This window comes from Patiria miniata, unplaced genomic scaffold, assembly GCF_015706575.1.
Source record: "Patiria miniata isolate m_02_andy unplaced genomic scaffold, ASM1570657v1 HiC_scaffold_1, whole genome shotgun sequence".
In the NCBI taxonomy this organism is placed as follows: domain Eukaryota; kingdom Metazoa; phylum Echinodermata; class Asteroidea; order Valvatida; family Asterinidae; genus Patiria; species Patiria miniata.
The window spans coordinates 27,922,141-27,944,715 of record NW_024037047.1 but is presented as its reverse complement, the minus strand read 5'-3'; the positions used below and the strand labels follow the sequence as shown (position 1 = coordinate 27,944,715).

Here is a 22,575-nt window from a genome sequence, read left to right as displayed (position 1 = left end):
TTCAGGTGCTGGTCCAAGTGTGTGCCAAGTGTAAAGGCAATCAGATTGATTTTAGTGCCCAAAGTGCCGGGGACAAAAAAACGTGCACAAATGCTATGGGCAAAATGACTGAAAAAGAAAAAAAATAAAGTAAAACTAGAGTTTCGCGTTTGTTTAAATACAAACGCAGAGTGGTCGGGCGGACAGCCTTTTCATTATACACTGCCCAGTTAAGTTAGGAATATATGCTTATGTAGAAAAAAGGATTAAATTAAATCCCTTCAAGTACAATCAATGTTTCAAAAAGGTATCTTTAACGGTGTGACTAATTTCAGTAAACATTCTATGTGCACAAAAAGTTACATCTGGTTTGATGCCGTCAAAAATGGTTAGTGAATACTGATAAAGTTCGGAGAGGATAGTTTTTCATTGTAAAGGTAAAATAACGTATGAAAATATGGGAAATATAATTGTTTGTATTAATAACACCCAACTTCCGGTTTGATGATGTATGGATAACACCTAACTTCCGGTTTGATGACGTCACAGCATTAGAGATCCAAAGGTGAACATTGTAATGGATATCATTATTTGGACTTCGAAGATATGACAGGGATTAAATGATAGAATAACATTAAAACTATGATCTTTTTCAAATTCTCCTTAAAGTAACTTCCGGTCTGATGAATTTGATCATGAATTTGAAACCTTCCCAAGTTGTCTGTGGTTAATCAGAGAATGTCAAGGGGCGATTTGGTAAAATTTGGACGGATGTTTTTACAATTAAAGAAGGGAAACTCTATTTTATGTGCCGATAGGGGGCGCCCTTTCGGATGATGACGTCATCACACTGTTTTATGCGTCTTGCATTCCTCACTAAACACTTTCATAGTATATATGTCTGTAGTAAAATGCTTCCGCTTTTGAGTTATATTCAGTTTTTATTGCACTTCCGGTAACACCGGAAGTAAAGGTCAAGCGGTTTTGCGTCCGAGAACACGAAATGTTTCTTACGGCATAGTCTACAACCTCACGAAAAAACGAACACGATACTTTATTCAGTTCAAAAGATATAACGCTACCTATTTTGTCAAAATTTGCCCTTAAATCGCTTGTAATTTGATACCTGATAACGTTATGATGACGTAACAAAATTTATAACATCTTCGTAACATGGTACGAGTTCACACAAGGTTTTGTGATCATACCGTGAACGGTTCGGAAGAAATGCTGCTTTGTTTTGATGTAAGGCTAACGTCTTCATTTTGAAATCACCTAACTTTGACCTTCCGGTAGACCCGGAAGTAAAGGTCAAGCGAGTTCACGTACACGACAAAAACTGTTAAGCGATTAATGATCTATCTGATAACAGAATACAAACATCATTGATTGCTTAGTTCAAGATTTATAGGTGAAAGTAATTAGTTACTTTTTCAGATAAAATCACTTGTAATTTGACACCTGATGACGTAATCATGACGTCAGAGTAATATGCACCACCTCAGATGAGGGTCCATATATATTGAAAGTTACAAGTTCATACCATATACCGTTTACGAGAAAACCCGCGGAGAAGTATTGTCCGGAAAAAAAAAGAAAGAAAGAAAGAAAGAAAGAAAGAAAGATTAATTGTAACAGATCCAAAGAGTGGTCGGGTTGTGCCCGACCACTCAAAAAAAAAATCTTAACGAAAACAAAGGCTGTTTCGGCAAAAGTGCCGAAACAGCCAAATAGGAACATTCCCGCCTGGGGGTGTTGGCGTTCCGCAACAAATGCTTCGTCAGTTTGATGGGTATCTCAAACGCCTTGGAGCAACTCTCCAAGGCGTTTGAGTATTAAAAAAAACCCACTGAAAATAGGAAATACATGTACGTGTAATTATCACTTAGGTCTATGGGAGTCGATTTACAGGTCTGAAACCCTAGTGGTCTCGCATCAATGCCTACTGTAATCTTTTTCTTTCTTTTTTTTACAATAGAGGGCGCGCCACATGTTCTCGATCTCCACCATTAAACTCGGTTTGGGGGGCAACTACTCAAGAAGTACACGATGTATTGCACTGAATTTTTGCCCACTGATTTGTCATGATGTTTAGCATTAGGAGATTAATTTCACATGAAACCGCTAAATAATTAAGCTTTTATGACCGTAACAATATAGTGTTTTAAGCGCGACAAATACAATCCGAATGAAAGTCAACCTGGATTTTTCGCGTTTAACACACTTGACTGTTGCGATCATAATTATGTTTATTGTTCGACAGTTTCCCATGATATTTAAACTTCTAATTTTACACATCGTGGAAAATCAGTGCACGAAATTTTAGTTTCATACATCTTGTATTTCTTTAGTTGTTTCTCGAAAACGACTTTGATCTTTTTGTTCAATTGTACAGCATCCGTGTTGATGCTTTGTGGAGGACACCACTATTTATGTGGCGCGCCCTCTATTGAACGAAACTTAAAGTAGGCACGTGCGCACGTTTGTCCTGGTACAAGACCACTAGTGTTATTTAGCGAGCCCTTTCTTAGACTTGATGACAAGTCGTTAGACTATAGTGGTTTATGTCCGTCATCAGCGTCAGAATCCGCATACATGTACCACCGCCGTTCATGCAACGTGAGCGCTACAACCCATTCATGCCAAAGTCACGTACTACCGCGCGGCATGGTCAGTCCGTGTCTAACGACTTGACTAACACGTTTTCAAGCGAATGTTCATATATGCAGCCACTGCAATGCATATGCATGACGTTTCCATAGCGAGGGCCAATAGGAGCCCATCTGGCCTACGAAGAAATATCCATTATAAATATAGGGGTAATTATTACACGATCATTTTCAAGTTTCCATTTGATTTGGCAGTCCTATTTCTGAAATTACAGTAAAAAAAGAGTATAACATTGTAGATAATATTGGTACTTTTGCAACTGTCTTTGAATAAAACGAGTAATATTTAAGTGATTATGGAAGTTGAAACTGCTACGAATAATTGTAAATCCCCTTCAAAAAATGAAGTGCGCGCCGACTGTAAACGTAAGCTCCTTTTGGCCCATGTGGTTTGTTGTAGTTTAACTAATCACCCTGCAAAGTGACCGTTTTAGCCGATTTTCGGCAAACTTTGACATATTTTTTGTTAAAAAACGAGATTTTCCTGAAATTTCATATTACCTTTATGTGGTTATAGATTGTTTAAAATGTAATTTGAACTTTAATTAAGGCAATATTATAACAACTGCATGTGATTTAAGGTCTTTTTAGTGTATTTCGAGTAAGTCTGGGGAATTTGGCAGATTTTTGATAAATCTGACAGATTTTTGAAGTGCATTTAGCAGATTTAGTCATGACCTTACGGTCACCCTGTCTCCCTGAAAACGAACTCGTACTCGTTCGCGGTTTGTGCCCATTTTTAAGGTTACAGAACCGCTATGCACTGATTGATGGCCCTAGTTCATCATTAGTTGAATCATGTGTAATTATATTGTGGCGGTATTCTACTCAAGCTTGAAAGGCTTCGTGAGTGAAGAAAGTATGCCTACATTACGTGATATAGACCTTCCTTTATGAAGTCGATACAGAAAGGGGCAAGCTGGTATCTAGTACCCGGTGGGTAGATTCACGAAGCTAAGGTGTCGTTGCCGTCAAGAAATTTGCGATTGCCACAGTTTGTTGGGGTTTTAGAGCACTGGAAATCCCGAGTTTTCGCAACCCATGGTCAATGGAACCTCTATACCTTTCGGTGCTAGCTTCCAACACCTCCATTTTAACGTTGGGCGATAGGAAATCCGAAGAAATTTGATGTAAGCGATTGAGAATGTTTGGTGAAGACTACACTAACATGCCGCGATAATCGGGTGTGTACGTGTATACTGTACGTACGTACGTAAACTTGTGTGTGTCGTCGTGCAAGCCAAAACGCATCGGCTAAGAGATGCCTGTTGAATATTCATATTTTCTTGATTCTTAACCAGTCAGACTGCTCCGTCCAATTTTGGTAGCAAGTCTCATTGCCTGTGCACAAACTGACAACGAGTTATTCAAGTCTGTAATTCAGCACACGCATGGGATCGCACACGCATGGGGTCGAAAATGTACGTAGCGTCCCCGCTACTAGGACAGCACGCGGTACGTCGTACCCCCGGCACAGAGCTTGGCGGATGAGTCGCGCGCGGCAGACGCGATTAAAACACCACTCATTACAGACTTGATTTCAAGTCTAGCCCTTTCTCGAAAGAAACTCTCTTTTGTTGATTTACGGTTCATCACGAAATTGAAACTCCTTATGTGACACATTTTCCCCCGTAATTGTTAATTTTGAGTAAGATTCGAATTTTTAGTTAGGCCGATTTTCTGTACACCTTCACTTTGGATGGGTTTTGTCCGCGTTACTAACAATTATATTGATGCCAATTACCTGTGTGTTTTCTCTCAATATTTCAAAAGCTTACGTTGCCAGTTATTCTCAACCTCTTGGGAAAAAATTCAATCCAATAAAACTAATAGTTTTGGAGTTATCATGTGGCATAGGTATACTATGATTGTTTTTTTCTGTTTGAATAGTAAGGCCGATTATCTGATCACCGTGACTACATTTGGCAGTTTTGTTTTGGTTAGGCCCCCCTACACAAAAAATACATATTGACGTCGGTAAACTCTATAATTTTACTCTATATTAAACAGGCTTGTGTTGTCAGTCATGCTGAACAGTTAGGCAATATTTAAACCCAATAAAATACACACAAAAAATAGTTATCGTGTGACATAGGTATGATTGTTTTTCTGTTTAATAGTATGGCCGATTTTCTGTAGACCGTGACTTCACTTTGGATGGGTTTTGTCCGTGTTACTAAATATTACATCGACGCCAATAATCTGTGTGTTTTCTCTCAATATTTAATCTGCTTGTGTTGCCAGTCATGCTAAACCTCTAGGAAGAATTCCAATCCAATAAAACAAATAGTTTTAGAGTTATCGTGTGACATAGGTGAGATGTTTTTTTTCTGTTTAATAGTAAGGCCGATTATCTGGACACCGTGACTTCATTTTTGCAGTTTTGTCTGTGTCACCAAAAATTATATTGACGCCGATAAACTCTTTATTTTCAAAAGGTATCAAAAAGGAGGGGGACCCTCAACCCCCACGCCCACCCCGAACAAATGAAGAAGAAAAAACCTTAATTGTCCTTAAGTTCCCAGAATAACGTCATCCCTCATTGCAAATCTTGATTCAGGCCTTTGGTCTTTTTATGTGTTGACCGCAACGCCTCATCCGCCCCTTCATTCCCTCCCCTTTGACAAATCTTGGACTTAAAAAAAAACTCAGCCACCCGGCCCCTCCCACTTCATTTTGAAACATTCTGGATCCGACACTCTTTAGTCGATTCTCCTTATCACTCATTTCTACCAAATCTCAAATAAAAATCACTTTTATCTCCCTGAATTAATTGACGCCTCTGAAATTAAAGATTGCAGATTGCAAGAGAATACTTTGAAATGATTTGATACTCTTTGCAGACAGTTTAGGAGTTTCGTTTACTAAGTACCATTTTATTAGATTGCCGGAAAAAAAGAATTTGTTTCACAATTTCTCACTGTTTTTGTTTCAGCTGCCTGCTGGATTCAATCTTGGACCACATAATTATTATCATATTATTGAAACATACTTGTTTTCAGCTTTTATTTTGGTAATTTGATGTGAAGTTCGCTTCAAAAGGTGAATTCTACCTTTTAACTCTAAGAATGTAACTTAATATAGGTGTATATAATTACTTTGTAACTTCAATAACAGTTTCATTTTGTGCCTTAAATAAAAAGGAAAGTTTAAAATTCACAAATAAGCACTTTCTACATCTAAATATTTCATTGTCAATGACAGAAATGTCTATAGATGCAGATGCATATGATCTGAGTTCTAAAATAAAACAGCGTTTGTCATTTATTACATTTTCTTACTGACATCACAAGACTTTGACATAGAATTATTTACTAACTGATTATCTTTACAGTCATTTGTATGGATGCGTTTTGACAAGGGCAACCTATAGTGGTCAGAATGAGTTTTTGTATTGCGATTTCGATAGCTGTTTGGAATCTCTATTGTCGCAAGGAGATTATAATTGACCAGTTTATGACGTTGGGTTCTTAAAAGTGCAGCTGTGGTGCAGGTCGGATGCATATTGCAGGGAGTGTCGTATCACATTGGAAGTCGTTCCATTTCCCTCCTGACCATACCCCAGCACAGTGCTCATTATGCCCCCAGTTGTCAGGTTGGCTGTTTAAAGGGTCCCAATTCCTGAACTCCACCTCATCAGTACCATCCTGACACTTCCAAGTATCTATAAAAAATATATATATAGATAAAAAATAAAGAAAAAATAGTAAACACATGAGGATGTAGGAATCGATAAACAATTATGACTCTTCAAACGAAACCTCTTTGATCTTTTTTTTTTTGAAATTATGTAATGTTTGTGCCTCCCGATTCTTTTTGCATCTCCTACAAATTCCTTAAAACATTTTTTTCCAACAAACCTTTTTCCTCTAGATCGTTGCAATTGATCCAAAACAGGTATGCAGCCTCGGGCACTAGCGCCACGAGGAAATCAGTTTTCTTCTGAGACTGTGGCACGACCATGGCACCTCCCATCTTGGTGCACTCATCTTTTGACTCAATCCATGTCAGGTGCTCAGTGATGACTTTGTAGCATTTGCCGCCCCACTGGATCCAAGTAGAAGGACACGCCCCTCTACGACCACCAATGGAGGCCTTACACATGTCGTCACCACCAGTGCAACCCATGATCAGATGAAGGCTTATCAAGCCAAAGATGAACCGTTCAGACACCATCATCTCTCAGGCCTCACTCAACTGGTGTCTGGTTCTGAAATGATGACTGCGTATCGTGTTGAATCATCGAAACAGAAAAATATCGCAGCACTGGTCCTCATTTTCTTTTAATTAAGAGTGGAGATATGATACCAAGACACGATGGAAACTCCTTCTTTTGTATCTTAGACAATAGACCCTGCGCGTTGAGGGCGGAGCAGCAGCGGGTGTGGGAATGGTGAATGGTGTTGGTACATAACTGGGCTGTGTAAACTGCAATGGGGTATGCTCATGTTCCAGAGGGTGCTTCGGTGTAGGTTGGGGTGAAGGGTTTGTTTTGAAGCACACTTCTGAATTTGCCTCCTCAGCTTCAGCATATGTCCTTGCAAGAGCATCGGCTCTGGCATATTTCACCTTCAGCTCAATTTCTCGTCTTTTCTGCTCCAATTTGAGATGGCGCTGCTGGGTTTCGATTTGAACTTAAAAAGTTTCAAGTTCAAGGGCATTCTGCTCCTCCATCATACAGGGGTCGGGGACTGTGGTCAAGGGATCTTACAATAAATTGTACATCTAAATTGTACAAGTACATGGTCTGAGCTAGATAATGAGGATAAAATATTTTCTAAACCTAGAGATGATTAAATGGTAGTAATTAAAGACAAAAATAATAAGAAAAGTTAAATAATACACAACGTCCGCTTCATAAAGAATAGATTATCAACTTTGCTACCTAAAAAACAAAACCACACAAAAAATTGCTAAAAGATAAGTCGCGGCGTGACAGCGGAGCTTGCTTTGAAATTCAAGGGCAATCCCTTGCATCTATTACTTCCCAGAGCGTTGGGCCGTGCTACAACACCGCCAGCAGCTACCAATCAACAAACCACAATCCTCGCATAATCATCAGAAAACCTCACTCCATTCCATCTGCCGTCGGCATTCCCGCAGCTGTGGGATTTTGCATCAATTTCTCTGTGGTATGGTTCATATTCTTTCACTTTTTCTTCCTGTAGTTAAAATTGACGAACACATGTAAAAGCCAATTTTGAGGTGGCTCCACGTCTGCGCGCATGCCACACGCTTTCTTGAAGACGAGGTGCGCGCCCGTTTTGATAACCCTATTGGTCGAGGGAGCGCGGAGTGCGTACCTGAGCGCGAATTGCTGGAGCCTGGTGCCACCACAGAAAATGGCTGTCACAGCCATGACAGCATTACGTGTAGTCTTTAAAGGACGTAATGTAATTTTTTAAAATGCAAAACTTGAAAATGCACCTTTGTGTCCATTTCACATTGTTTTCAAATTCTGTTTTGCCATTTTAAAGGGTATTTTGGTGCTTATGTTGGTTTTTTTAATACTAGGGCCAAATTGTGATGTCATTCCGGGTGAAAACTGCTTTCAGCACAAAATGTTGCTAGAAGTTTGGATATTTTGCTGTCGTAAATTTTGTTCTCCATTTGGTGGTCCGTTGTCGTGTATGTACGTTGCAGTAAGCCAATCAAGCAACCCTCTCCCACAAATGTTTTAAGTAAATGTTGGATTTACAATTAGAACAAGAAACTGAATAGTGTCTTCGATCCTGGAATGACATCACAGTAAAGCGCCCTCAGTTGTTCGGAAAAGCATGGACAGTTTCAAATGTTCAAAGACAAAAATTAAAGGAGTGCACTTTTCAATCAAATTTACCAAAAGGGATGTCAAATATGTAGTTTTTATACATTTAAGAGGAGTAGAAAGTTGCACGAAGTGTGTTCCTCAGAAAATTCTTTGCATGCCCCTTCAATCAATCATTTGGCTCGTACTGTCCACCCTATTCACCAGCACTGGGATAGCTAATTTCTGATATGGAGGAAATGCAACTTATTATGGGTAGTTTACTGCACGATCAATGTAATGTATACATTCTGTGTGGCATGCAAAACAGGGGACTTAAAAGTTACAGAGCTGGTAAAATCTATTCAATATGAACCTGAAGGTTTAAGCTGTCACCAGCACCGGATATACGGCGATACTTCCACTACCTTAAGACGCAAACCACCTGTACTAATAGATGGAGATTGGAGAATCTATTAAGAAGATCTATGATACCGAGATCTCTTGATTCGGTTGAGTAGTTTTTGCTGCAGAACCTATTTTGTGAGGCACACTGTATCTTTCACGGGGGGGGGGGGGAGGGGATTATTACGTAACAGTATTGTTAATCCCTCATTCCAATTACAATGTATAATATGTAAGTCTTAATTCGCGGGCACAGTTTAGTAATTCAACGTGTTCAACAGGACAAAATGACAGTAGTGTGTTGGGTCTTCATCGGACAAGACAAAAGAATGTTATGCATAATGCACAAAGACAATTGACTCATTTGCATATCAATGAAACTAATTAGCATATCGATGGATGATGTTAGCATAATAAAAGAGCGCATGGGCGTATGTAAGTTTTACCGGACAAGGGATGGGTCTAAAAAATGTATTGGACAAAGGGGGCAGCCCACCCCGCTAGATGGAATAGTGGACAGAGGAAGACCTGAACCGGAATAGCGAACAAAGGGAGACTTGAGCCGGATTATCGGACAAAGATTAATGTCAAACGTTTGAAATGACCATGACTATCATTTGTATTCATTCAAAGCAGTGTGCAAACAGTGAATAATAAAAGCAAAATGCAGGCCACACCAACAGAGCGCCAATTAAGCCGACTAGCTGGAAATCTTGTGAAAAAATGTTTTTACTCTGGTAAAAATGGAGAGTGCGAGCGACCTTGGGAGAAGTTAATGATGAATCTCGGTCTATCAAGAGCCGCTATGTATAGACATTTAGAGGAAAACAAATTTTGTGAATGGGGGCAATGTTTTAACGCACTTATAGATTTACTCATTTACTCATTTCGTTACTCATTTACTCATTTGACTAAATGATGAGTAATGATGAGTAACGAAATGAGTAAATGAGTAACGAAATGAGTAAATGAGTAACGAAATGAGTAAATGAGTAACGAAATGAGTAAATGAGTAACGAAATGAGTAATCAAATGAGTAGCAAATGAGTGAATGAGTAACGAACTGAGTAAATGTGTAACGAAATGAGTAGCAAATGAGTGAATGAGTAACCAAATAAGTAGCAAATGAGTGAATGAGTGGCAAATGAGTGAATGAGTAACGAACTGAGTAAATGAGTTGCAAATGAGTGAATGAGTAATCAAATGAGTAGCAAATGAGTGAGTGAGTAATCAAATGAGTGGCAAATGAGTGAATGAGTAGCAAATGAGTAACCAAATAAGTGACAAAATGAGTAACCAAATGAGTAGCAAATGAGTGAATGAGTAACGAAATGAGTAAATGAGTAACAAACTGAGTAAATGAGTAACGAAATGAGTAAATGAGTAACGAAATGAGTAAATGAGTAACGAAATGAATAACCAAATAAGTAGATACATGTATATACTAAATGATTTCATCCGTTCCTTACCATTCGGAGAATAACCTTCAAAGCTTCAACATGAATACTATTTCTGCAGTCAAACCCTATGCTTGTCACCAGTGTGACAAACGCTTTGGACGGAGATTAACCTCTTGAGACATACCGAAAATGCACATGCTGAAGATGAATCCGACATAGACTAAGTTGAGGTGGATAATTCTGAACCTGAATTTAGAAGCAGTAGATTTGAAGATCCGGAAATGGAAAACTATGAAACTGAATCTACGTATGATGAAGACGAAGATCTTGATGAATCATCTGATGAAGATGAGTCCAGTTCTGATTTGGAAGACAATGCAGCCTATTTAGACTGGTTGGGAGAGGCAAAAGAAGCGATTGATGAGATGTGGAGTGAAAAACATGAAAAGTACATCAACGAGGGCATGAGTGAAGATCAGGCCACGGAAAAGGCCAACAGGAAGACCTTGTGGGCAGTCAAGCGAATATGTTTCAACAAATACAAAGATTTTTCGTCAAGTTACATACATCTGAAAGATAATGATACTCATCAAGAAATTGTGGACGAGATCGAAGACAGAGTCAATCATTCCGGTATTCTACTGCCCACGGCTGTCAGCCGGGTCATATCTAAACACCAGGCCAAATTTGACGGCCTGTTCCATCAATTAGATGAAGATGACGTTAACAAGGAAGACAGTGACGATTAAAGACTAGTCAACGTTACATTAATATCACTGATGATTTAATTGCAAAGAATACATTTAAAAACAAATTTAAAAAACACACGAGTGTTTCATTGACAAATGACGTCAATCAAGCAATAATGTTATCATGTATACACTTTCTGCAGTTGTATTTTTCTTTGTTGGTGTTGTCTTACAGTTAAACATTGGGAAACCCCTACTGTCAAGCAGTCATATAATTAGTGTTTGGACACGCCCTGTCAATAATCCCCTAAATGTTTACGGTCTTTAATGCTTCATGTATGGCTTTATCACGCACCGTGTCCAACTTTGGGACTTTGTTGGGGTAAAAAAAGTTAGTTGCCTTATGACACTCTAAATCTTCAATATAAAATAGAAGTACATACTATTGCATTAACACAAAAAGACCTAGTTATATATATATATCCTTGATTTTGTAAACAAGTCCGGCACGGTGGTACACTGGTTCGGTGCATTCCTGTACAGACAACGGTAAAGGGGTATTAAGGCTTGAAATCATGTTTAGTCAGTCAACTTCATTGACTTCTTTCACGTACAGATTTTTGAAGCTCCCGCACATGCCGTGCGCTGCCAATTAAGTCCCATTGTCCAATAAAGGGAGTCAGCGTTCACTACTGTTGCGTAACTCCTGGCAATCGATATTTAGAACGCTCAATAATCCATCCCCCACTGTACATGCAGGTATAGTTCAGTCGGTGAAAGATAATCGATATAATGAACACGTCTTGAAAGAATTACGTCTTTATGGATTATAGCTATTAATTAATATTAGCTATTAGGGAAACAGCGCTATCTGATCGGACGGTGTAAATATACAATGTGTACATGTAGGATGCAGTCACGTGTACATACTGTACACACCGTACCGAGTGAGCCGACTCTGCAAGTTTGTACAATTTTCTACGACCACCGTACACATACGTACATAGATGGTTCTGGTGGTAATGTGGAAGAATACAGTCGCCTCTCTTTATAACAAGGTCGATGGGACCATAGAGCTTAAGGACAGCGAAACAAAGAAACACAAAGAGAACCTGAGATTTGTGACCTCCGTCAGAATTTGCTCTTTATAAGCAGAACCTCTTTATAAAAGTGCTCTTTATAATATAATGAGAGTCGACTGGGTGCGGTCATCGAGGGGTGATCGACCATCGGTCTCCGTATAGAACGCATGGATTCATTAGCTCTCTGATCTATTATTAACACAATTCCTCCATGGTTAAAACAATCATCGGACTATACCGTGCAAGTACGCTGTTCACCGGTGAGTGTTTGTTTACTACAAATACCTAAATTAATTTTTTCAAACTTTTTTAAAACTCGACTAGAAGAGACTCTTGTATGTCTGTACACGTACACGAACTTGTCCGTGTGGATTGCACAATGGACTACCGGGATCAGTCATTCGCAACAAATCTTAAGGGTTGTTCCATTCTAGACGATGTTCGCCGTACTCGATAATAATTTACTAAAAGATAAATTCTTCAATTAGACAATCATAATTCTTTCTTTCTTTCTTTCTTTTTTGGAAGGGGGGAAGGGTAATAGTTTACTGCAGCAAAAATTGTAAGCGTTATGATCAATACCGCAAAACGTTGTTTCACAAAATAGGCTCTAGAACAAAAACTACTGGACCGAATCAGGCGATCTTGCTATCATTTTTCTTTTATCGCAATTTCCCATGCATTGGTAGAGGTTGTTTGAGTTTCAGGGTAGCGAAAGTACGTAGTTTTCTTCTTTTGGGGGGGGGGGGGCCACCCTGTATATGACTGTAACAAAATTATGACTTAATGTTATGTATCAATAAATAATTTAATTTTAATGCTATGGTTATATTGGTTTAATGCCTGGTGGTGAATAGACACTTGGGGGTTGGCAAAATAAACAACCAATGATTTCCTTTTTAATTTTCTATGTTTTTTTCGGGGTTTTTTTTTGTAATTTTAATTTGGTTTCTCTCTTTATATTTGTTAGATTTTTTGTCTTCTCTTGTTAAACATACCGGTTCATGTGTATGTTGTACGTTTACTGAAATTGCAAAACAAAACTACCGGTATATACAATGCATATATACAATCTATAAAAATTACCACAAGCTATAATCCAGCATGCTTTGAATTGACAAATTTGTTAAATTTGAACATCAATAATTTGCCACCAACGTAAAAATAGTCCGCCCCCTGCAGCAAATCATTTTAGGCAATAATTTTTGACAAAACTCAAACTTCTAAGAGAAATTTGGAAAACAAAATTGTGAGCTTGCCCCCAAGGCTGTATGAGAATCCAGGAAGTTCTAGGAAACGTTTTTAAAAATTAAATAATTGGGAGTAATGGGGAGTTGCTGGAACTAAGGCACGAGAGATCGTAATTTTAACACTTCTTTTACAGGTCCCGTTGATTACGAACACTGCACCAACAACAGCTGAAAGAGAGTTAAATAAAGTGTTACTGGTTTAACCTTCATGTTGTGTGCCAACTCGTCATTCCCTCAAGAACTCTGCAGAGAATTCAAAGACGCTACAGTGCACGTATGTGTCTGACGGCGTTTGTGTTAAACCCAGACCCCTGGAATGGCGGATATCGTCTCATGCTCGCCTTCAACCGAGATGAGTTTTACAAGAGGCCCACCAAACCAGCCGAGTTTTGGGACACGAATTCTGACATCATAAGTGGTAAGGCCAAAAAAAAAATAGTTCTGCTTCCGGTTACCCGACCGACCCTATTTTTAGGCTGCGACCCTAAAAATTTTATCGGCAATTCCCCCCCCCCCCCCCTCAAAAAAAGATTGAATAAATAAAAATAAAAACCTTATGTCTTGTCTGTCTTCACAAAATACCTCTCAACAACCCTTTTGCATAAAAAAATGCTTGTATTTATTGTTTTCTTACTTACATTCGCTATTTTTTCAAAAGAAACCTCCGTCATTACTCGGACACTCTCGATAGAAGTGACATTTAATTGAATGTACACGAACCATCGATACCGATGGTTCGTGTACAAACCAGAATGAGCCAATAAGACAACAGCGCCGATGGTTTGTGCACTGACAGATACAACCAATGAGAGAGCATACAATCACTGGTGGTCATCAGCCCAGTGGCCTTGCCTAGCTCAGCTATCAGTGAGATTTACGTAACGTTGACTACAATTTCGTATCCTTGTGGAGACACACACACAATAGGGAACAAAACATTGTAAAGGTCTCCACAGGGCAACTTCTATAGATGAATAGGTCTCCACAAGGTTTTCACGAAATAGATATATGGCTTTTACTCAAAAACTAGGAATTTCCGAGGTGGGTTGATCCGTCGCAAATGGAAGAGTTTTAGAAAAGGGATATTAAGTCCAAATTTCAGCCAAGGAAACTAATTCTGGTTAAAATAAGAGCATTTTGAAACTTCACTTTCAAAATTCAACACTTTACTACACGAGAACAAAGGAATGTCTCCACAAGGATACAATTTTGAGAATGTGTGCGTAACAAAGTGTATGTGGGGAAACTGTGGTCAGGGCCCTGGCCCTGCACAAGGCCATGCATGTGCATGCTATCTTAATATGTTAATGTAACGTACACTTTGTACAGTTGAAACCTTATAATTATTTGCTTCTATTTCTGGACAAAGGTTTGCTGCTTGCACTTTAATATATTAGTTGGACATGGTTGTACGGAAACTTGGAGAACGAAAATCTAAACAGGAATATGCTGAAATGTAGCGCTCACTGAGAAAGAGAACTGGAGTTCACATGTACATGTCAACCGTGCAGACAAGTTCTGGGAGAGAATATTCAATCGACGGCGAGATTACCTACATAAGCTACAGGATTTAATGTCTTCATTATCTGGGCAATTCCACCGTGACTGACATTACATGTATCAAATCAGCTCTTAGTCTTATGTCTAAACAATTACACCCAACTTGAACCATGTTTGGCAAAGGGGTTACTAGGACCTAAATACACAATACAGTATTGAATCTTTGAAATTTCATGGTTAGCTTTTTTGACTTGGGGGTTGTTTAGTGCCGTGATAGTCCGAAAATTTGGGACTCTCAATACTGTGTATGAGAGTCCCAAAACGGGAACTAGCGGGAACTAGTCTCAATTTACTACACATTTCTCCATAGTCAACAAGCCACCAGACTATTGACTCTGAATGAAGAGGTCAGTCTTTTCAAATAGTTGGACCATGGTTGAACATGTATACCAGTCTAGTATTTAGCCCCATTTTGAAATCACTTGACTTCCCTCTCATGTGCAAAATATTAAAGAAAAGTCTCCTTTAAAAATTGAATTGAGTCTGCAAACTTGGTTGGTGAAATACTGAGGACATTTTCTTTGCCCCAGTGGAATTTTTGGAGAAATTTGCTGGCTAAACTGTGAGTAAAGTTGGCCTGATTTAGTTTTGCACGTTTCAGAGCACTCCAGAGCCCTGACTGGTGCCGTGACTGACATTAAAAAAAGCGATGCAACCCAAAAATGTCAAAAATGTTTTTAAAATTTCTCTTCAGGTTAAAAGTGCTGCAGATCAAAATTCATTAGAACATTAGAGCTAATAGGGTTACTAACGCATGTACTAAGATGGGGGGGGGGGGGGGGGGGAATCATGAATTTTTGAATGAATATGCCTGTTAATATCAAACAAATTAACACCCAATTAAAATAGCCTCGTCTGTCAACAACAGAAGTTAATATACCCAGACCCCGTGCTAAGAAAACAATGACGGGCAGATTTTTATTGCTATCCTGAATGCTTTTATGGGAAAAAGCATCGTTTTTTGTGACTGACATTACACTAAGCCTAAGACCGTCACTGACATTACATTTTTACTAATTTTAAATATCAAATCAGCTCTTATGTGTAAACAATTAAAGCCAACTGAACCATTGTTTGGCATGGGAGTTACTGGGGCCTGAATACACAATACGGTATTGAAAATTTGAAATTTCATGTTCAGTTTTTCCAATTAGAGTGGTAGTTTACTGTCGTGACTGACATTACAAAAAGCGAATGCAACCAAAAAATGTCAAACATGTTTTTCAAATTTCTTTTCAAGTTAAAATGTCTACGTATTTAAATCCATACGAGCATTTTAGCTTATAGGGTAACCAACACATGTAGTAAATGTGCAAAACTTTCATGATTTCTTTTAATATGCAAATAAACCTCTGTGACTGACATTACCGTGGCTGACATTACGCATTAGATTCAGTATACCTGTTGACAACAAATTAACACTAAAACAATACAGAGAAGAGAAGAGTAAAATGACTGTTTATGCTATATTTTAAGGAATAATTGTAACTTTAAGATGATTAAAGGTTGGAACATGGAGTGTACAAAATACACTAAATACATACAAGCGCATTACGCATGACTGACACTTTTATTGAATTAACCAAGTCTTTCAATAACAATTATTTGCCCACTTGGTAACATTGTTGCCGGGTTATTTTGACCATCTCACAGCCGGGGCTGCAAATTCACACCCGCACCCCTCTTTTGCCTTCTCGCAATTTGTTTTCTCTTGGCACTAACATGCTGTGAATTTGCGCCCGCATCCCTCTTTTGCAGTCTTTGGTTTACCCAAAGGGGCCGGGTTATTTTGACCATCTCACAGCCGGAAGCGGATTCCCCTTTCTTCTCTTGGCACTAACATGCTGCAAATTCACGCCCGCACCCCTATTTTGCCTTCCCGCACCCCTTTCTTCTCTTGGCACTAACATGCTGCAAATTCACGCCCCCTCCCCCCCCCCCCCGAGTGACGAAGAAAATGCATAGAGCAACTCTTCATAAATATACCCAAGAAGTTTCCTGATTATAGGGCAAAGGGTTCTGGAATTATGGCTAATTAATTATTCATATGTACGAATGATTATTCTTCTCTTGGCACTAACATGCTGCAAATTCACGCCCGCACCCCTATTTTGCCTTCCCGCACCCCTTTGTTCTCTTGGCACTAACATGCTGCCAATTCACGCCCCCTCCCCCCCCCCCCCCGAGTGACGAAGAAAATGCATAGGGCAACTCTTCATAAACTTATACCCAAGAAATTTCATGATTATAGGGCAAAGGATTCTGGAATTATGCCTAATTAATTATTCATATGTATTCTTCTCTTGGCACTAACATGCTGCAAATTCACGCCCGCACCCCTATTTTGCCTTCCCACACCCCTTTCTTCTCTTGGCACTAACATGCTGCAAATTCACCCCCCCCCCCCGCCGAGTGACGAAGAAAATGCATAGAGCAACTCTTCATAAATATACCCAAGAAATTTCATGATTATAGGGCAAAGGGTTCTGGAATTATGGCTAATTAATTGTTCATATGTACGAATGATTATTCTTCTCTTGGCACTAACATGCTGCTAATTCACACCCGCACCCCTCTTTTGCCTTCTCGCAATTTGTTTTCTCTTGGCACTAACATGCTGCGAATTTGCGCCCGCATCCCTCTTTTGCAGTCTTTGGTTTACCCTAAAGGGGCCGGGTTATTTTGACCATCTCACAGCCGGGGACGGATTCCCCTTTCTTCTCTTGGCACTAACATACTGCAAATTCACGCCCCCCCCCCCCCCCCCCGAGTGACGAAGAAAATGCATAGAGCAACTCTTCATAAATATACACAAGAAATTTCATGATAGGGCAAAGGGTTCTGGAATTATGGCTAATTAATTATTCATATGTACGAATGATTATTCTTCTCTTGGCACTAACATGCTGCAAATTCACGCCCGCACCCCTATTTTGCCTTCCCGTACCCCTTTCTTCTCTTGGCACTAACATGCTGCAAATTCACGCCCCCCCCCCCCCCCCCCCCGAGTGACGAAGAAAATGCATAGAGCAACTCTCCATAAATATACCCAAGAAATTTCATGATTATAGGGCAAAGGGTTCTGGAATTATGGCTAATTAATTATTCATATGTACGAATGGTTATTCTGGTTTGTGTACGCTACGTATATGGGAAAATTCAGTTTTCACGGCGCATGATTTTTATATTTTTTTGTTGTCAAAAGATGCGCAAGGCTCGAGGCTAAAAAGTCATAACAGCTGAGGTTGCGAAAAAAAATTTTTAAAGGCTATCGCGGAAAAAGTCGAGGGGGTGGCGAATTCCGCCCCCGGCTCTTTTAGGGTAAAAAAAACCCACATTTTTGATTTCTCCTTCGTTACATCAAAAGTAAAAAAACTACGCTGGGTTAGGTTTATCCGTCGCCAAAATGAGGGGGACGTGAGGGAACACGTATCTGCCCCGCCCCGGAAATCAGTATCAACATTTCTAAAATTATATCATGAAAGTGTGCTCCGTGGAATATGGTGGCGCAAAGGAACTGCTTTTGGTGGAGGGGGGGGGGGACATGTACAGCTTACATGTTTAATTGTTTGCAATTGCTTTTTTCATTAAATGTATGTATTAATTCATGTTATAGGGGATTCCTACTCGACATGCTCTGCTTTTTGGAAATGCCCTTCCTTCATCTCTAATTTAAAAATAATGCGCTCAAAGTCTATAAATAATATTTCTTAAAACCAGTACCCTATCAATTCCTTAATATATTACATAGTGGTGTTTCCTAACTTGGCACACTTCGACGTTTACCTTGACTTTCCTCATGTAGTGTTGCCAAACTTATTTGTTGATAAACTTCAAATTCAGTCCGTGAAATACTGGTATTTACACCTTATTACTGCGGCGGTTTATACTATCTCGGTGTCATGAGATTATATTCCGAAATTCAAAAACGGTGGCATCCGGAAATTGGGCACACAAACGGCTGAATGTTCCCTAACGTGGCGCACTTGAATAAATATCGGAAAATTCCATTGAAGAATTCTGTAAAGTTGATAAAATCTGATAAACCATTATTATCTCGATCTACTTATATACCCAACTAGAAGTTTGTCAGAAAATTATTTCCTCATTTTGGGTGGATATTTTCAAAGGGTTTACCCATGCACTTTGCAATAAAATAGGAAAATCATGTCGAAATAATGTTTTGTTGTAACTTTGTAACAGGAATCGGATTAACTCGTGATTTAGGAACGGGAGTGTTTAGAACTCGATGAAATTATACCGGTTTTTGTGAAGGTTCAGTACAAAACTGTTGCTCTAGATAGCGCGACAGACGAACAAGCAAAGTACACCACGTCAGTGGCGGCGCCATGCTATGTTACATCAAACATCAACAAATATCTATTTATGCCTTGAATATGGGATTTAATGGTAATACCACCAGTCCAGTTAAAATGCATAGAACAAAAATCGATTGTTTGTTGGTTTATAAAACAGGTTTGACAAATGATCAGTAATAACAGATTAATTAAAATAATCACAGCCGGACCATTTGGAATAACCATAGAGCAAGGAATATGAAAACATTAAATCTTTTACAGTTTTAGCTTGTGTAAGCATGGAGGTGTTCCTTCCTCCATGGTGTAAGTAATCTCGCCGTCGGTTGAATATTCTCTCCCAGAACTTGTCTGCACGGTTGACATGCATGTATTACAACTCCAGTTCTCTTTCTCAGTGGGCGCTACATTTCAGCATATTCTCGTTTACGATAATCTAATAGATTATCGTTTTCCAAGTTGTATTTTTCTATTCCTTCCTCCATGGTACAACCATAGGTCCTTGCTATACAACCATGTCCAAGTAATATATTATAGTGCATGCAGCAAACCTTAATGTCTGGAAATAGAAGCAATTAATATAAGGTTTCAACTGTACAAAGTGTACGTTACATTAACATATTAAGATAGCATGCACATGCATGGCCTTGTGCAGGGCCATGGCCCTGACCACAGTTTCCCCCACATACACTTTGTTACGCAACGTTACGTAAATCTCACTGATAGCTGAGCTAGGCAATGCACTGGGCCGATGACCACCAGTGATTGTATGCTCTCTCATTGGTTGTATCTGTCATACGTCAGTGCACAAACCATCGGCGCTGTTGTCTTATTGGCTCATTCTGGTTTGTACACGAACCATCGGTACCGCGGCGACGACTGGTTCCCGCCGCGCCGCGCAGGAGCCAATTATGAAAATGCGGTAACTAGTCTGTGCACGTCTAAGCGATGTTAGCGCTAGCCTTTCACCAACGCCATCGTGGCTTAACTTGCCCGCATTCAAAGCGGCGAACGCGAAGCGACTGGAGAGGGAGACCACACATGCGAGTGGCGAAGCCACGAGGGCCTTTTGCAACTTGTCGAGAAATTCTTATGTTTTTCTTTATAATCTCGATTTTTGCTACCCCAACAGGGTAGCAAAATTCCAACCAATCATCAGCCTTTTCGTGCGTGCGTGGCTACCACCCGGACGCGTCGACGCGGACGCGTTGACGCGTCACGTCGGATGCTTGCACAAAATTTAAAAACAAAAAATGCGAGTCTAGTTTTCCACGAGATCGTGACTGCGTAGTTGTTATTACATTATCTTATTTTAACTTTACTTATAAAGGTATTTCAACAAATTATTTGAGGGTATGAACTTATTTTACAGTTATTTGCTCTTACGTTTTCCTTACTCACCCTTCTTTTAAAAATGGAAGCGACTAGGCAAAATCCGCGTTGTGATTGGTTAACCTTCAGCACGCTTCTTATTTGCATAAAAACTATGAATAATTCAACAAAATCAAGTTGCAAAAGGCCTCGTGGCTTTGCCACTCGCGCGTGTTGACTTAATCTTTGCTCCTGTCGCTTCGGGTCTTCGCAACTCCTCCGCTCTAATAAGCCACGAAGGCCTGGGCGAAAGGCTATGTTAGCGCTAGCATGGCTATGCAGGCGCAGGCACGTGCTCTGTCAACTGGTCAGAATCGACATCGTAAAAATGCTGAGAAAGACATCGTAAAAATGCCAAGAAAACACCGATGGAGAAAGAACATTTTTGCAAGTTAATTCACAGGTTTGATCTAGCTTGTCTGTGTATGTATTTTCCGTGTTCAAGAGTTCATTTTGAGATCGCACTACTCGTATTTGGAGTGATACAATGCAGCGTGTTTCCTGAAATGTTCGACCCGTTGGCCGCGGGCCACACATGTACAAATGTACATGTACAGTGCATCACACACTTCGGAGTTTTGGCCAGCTCCCGTTCTTGACTAGCGTTGTGCCTATGGTGCGAACGACCTGAATTTCCCACAATTTTTTTTACGAATTATCGAACTTAAATATATTGACAATAATTAAGGTAGGTTTTATTCACTTTTTGTGGCCATTTTGTGTATAGCTTTCGTAGTGCAATAGAAATAGTTCAGGCTAAAACTTCGCATATAATTGAATTTAATGAATACCCCATTCAATCTGCATAAAAAAAATTGGCCAAAAAAAAAAAAATTCCGACCGACCGACCCTATTTTTGAAAGGCATGTAATCGGAAGCAGAACTATTTTGGAGTAATTGCAGAATACCCCACCACTCGGAAATACACCCCTAAAATCACTGGCTACGAGGTTGGAATCACTGCAAAAGAAACATTTCAAGTCCATTGCCCGCTACGCGGATACTGAGTGGGGGTCTAGCCTTGGTGGACTCCCTTTCCTCCCTACGTTACACTTCGTCCAACCTGGGCTAAGTGGGGGTCCATTATTTGAGAACGAAGCACACAAAATGAATGGGAGTTGCTGAAAAAAATTGTAAGTCCTAACCAACCACCCTGTTGGCGGCTACGAGGCTACGGAGTGGGAGTCCCCTTGAATATGCTTGAGAACGAAGCAACACAAAAGGAATGGGAGTTGCTGAAAAAATGTTAAGTCCAAACCAACTACATGTACCCTGTTGGCGGCTACGCGGTCACGAAGTGGGAGTGCAATGGAGCATGACGCATAGTACATTCAAGCACCGCTGAGAATGTTTATTGAGGTCAATCAACCGTGACCTCGTAGCCGGCTACGAGGTGGATAGATCGAGTGGCGGGGTATTCTGCAATTGTGCCACTATTTTTTTTTGGGCCTAAGATGGAGAAATCTGAACGATACACAATAGACCATTATCATGTTACCGCCATCCTGATTTTTCCATTCAAATCAACGTAACCAAAATGAGGTTGGAAGGAAAAATAGTCTGGTTCCTTTTTCTTTTTGCACAAAAAACATTCAGCGCTGTTATTGGATACAGGGAACATGACTGAAATGTTGCAGCAAGATAAATGTCTATAGAGGGCCCTCACTGACCCACGTGACCTGAGCTCTGGCCAATTTCATAGAGCTGCTTAAGCACAAAATTTGCTTTTCAAATCACAAAAAACCCTTGCTTATTATAATCAGTTCATCACCGGCCAAAACGCCATTCCATGTACATTGCTTGTGACTGGTATACTAGCTGTTGTTTACTTAGCATAACAATCGTATGGAGTTTTGGTGGGTAACCTGATTGTATAACAAAGTTTTTTTTGTGCTTAAGCAAATTTTGTGCTTAAGCAGCTCTATGAAATTGGCCCCAGCTGGCTGCTAGACCTAGATCCGGGTACTGGAAAGTCAGCGTTGCCATTGTTGCCGTGGAATGAAACAATCCATCTGTCACGTCATGAAATTATTCTTACCATTGCTCTCATTAACATTATTTGTATAATAACCATTTCCAAGTGATAGTCAATGAGTCGATCGGTCAAG

The 22,575-nt window shown here is 39.7% G+C and overlaps 2 protein-coding genes across 4 annotated transcripts in view; one reads left to right on the top strand and one right to left on the bottom strand.

Moving 5' to 3' along the window:
- Positions 1–6,118: 6,118 nt before the first annotated feature.
- Positions 6,119–6,824, bottom strand: LOC119732603 (lactose-binding lectin l-2-like). The gene is made up of 2 exons (XM_038206183.1): positions 6,509–6,824; positions 6,119–6,312 (listed from the first exon to the last, which is right to left on the bottom strand). The coding sequence occupies exons 1-2, from the start codon at positions 6,822–6,824 to the stop codon at positions 6,119–6,121; spliced, it is 510 nt and encodes a 169-aa protein (XP_038062111.1).
- An 899-nt stretch (positions 6,825–7,723) lies between these two features.
- The window catches only part of LOC119727512 (transport and Golgi organization protein 2 homolog), a 28,581-nt gene continuing 13,729 nt past the window's right edge, over positions 7,724–22,575 (top strand). Inside the window, exons 1-2 of one of the 3 annotated variants that reach the window (XM_038199413.1) lie at positions 7,724–7,780; positions 13,355–13,638. In XM_038199413.1, the coding sequence (XP_038055341.1) occupies positions 13,497–13,638 (142 nt within the window). In that variant the 5' untranslated portion in view covers positions 7,724–7,780; positions 13,355–13,496. Of the gene's footprint in view, positions 7,781–12,089; positions 12,231–13,354; positions 13,639–20,840; positions 20,871–22,575 lie in introns of those variants that run through there. The other 2 variants (XM_038199421.1, XM_038199429.1) reach the window with 2 other exon arrangements.

What these genes read in the sequence shown, in the direction of transcription:
- LOC119732603 (XM_038206183.1), bottom strand. Translation starts at nt 6,824, where the DNA reads ATGGTGTCTGAACGGTTCATCTTTGGCTTGATAAGCCTTCATCTGATC. An exon ending in CAACGATCTAGAGGAAAAAG is followed by an intron (nt 6,313 to 6,508) that starts GTTTGTTGGAAA and finishes TATTTTTTATAG; the next exon opens with ATACTTGGAAGTGTCAGGAT.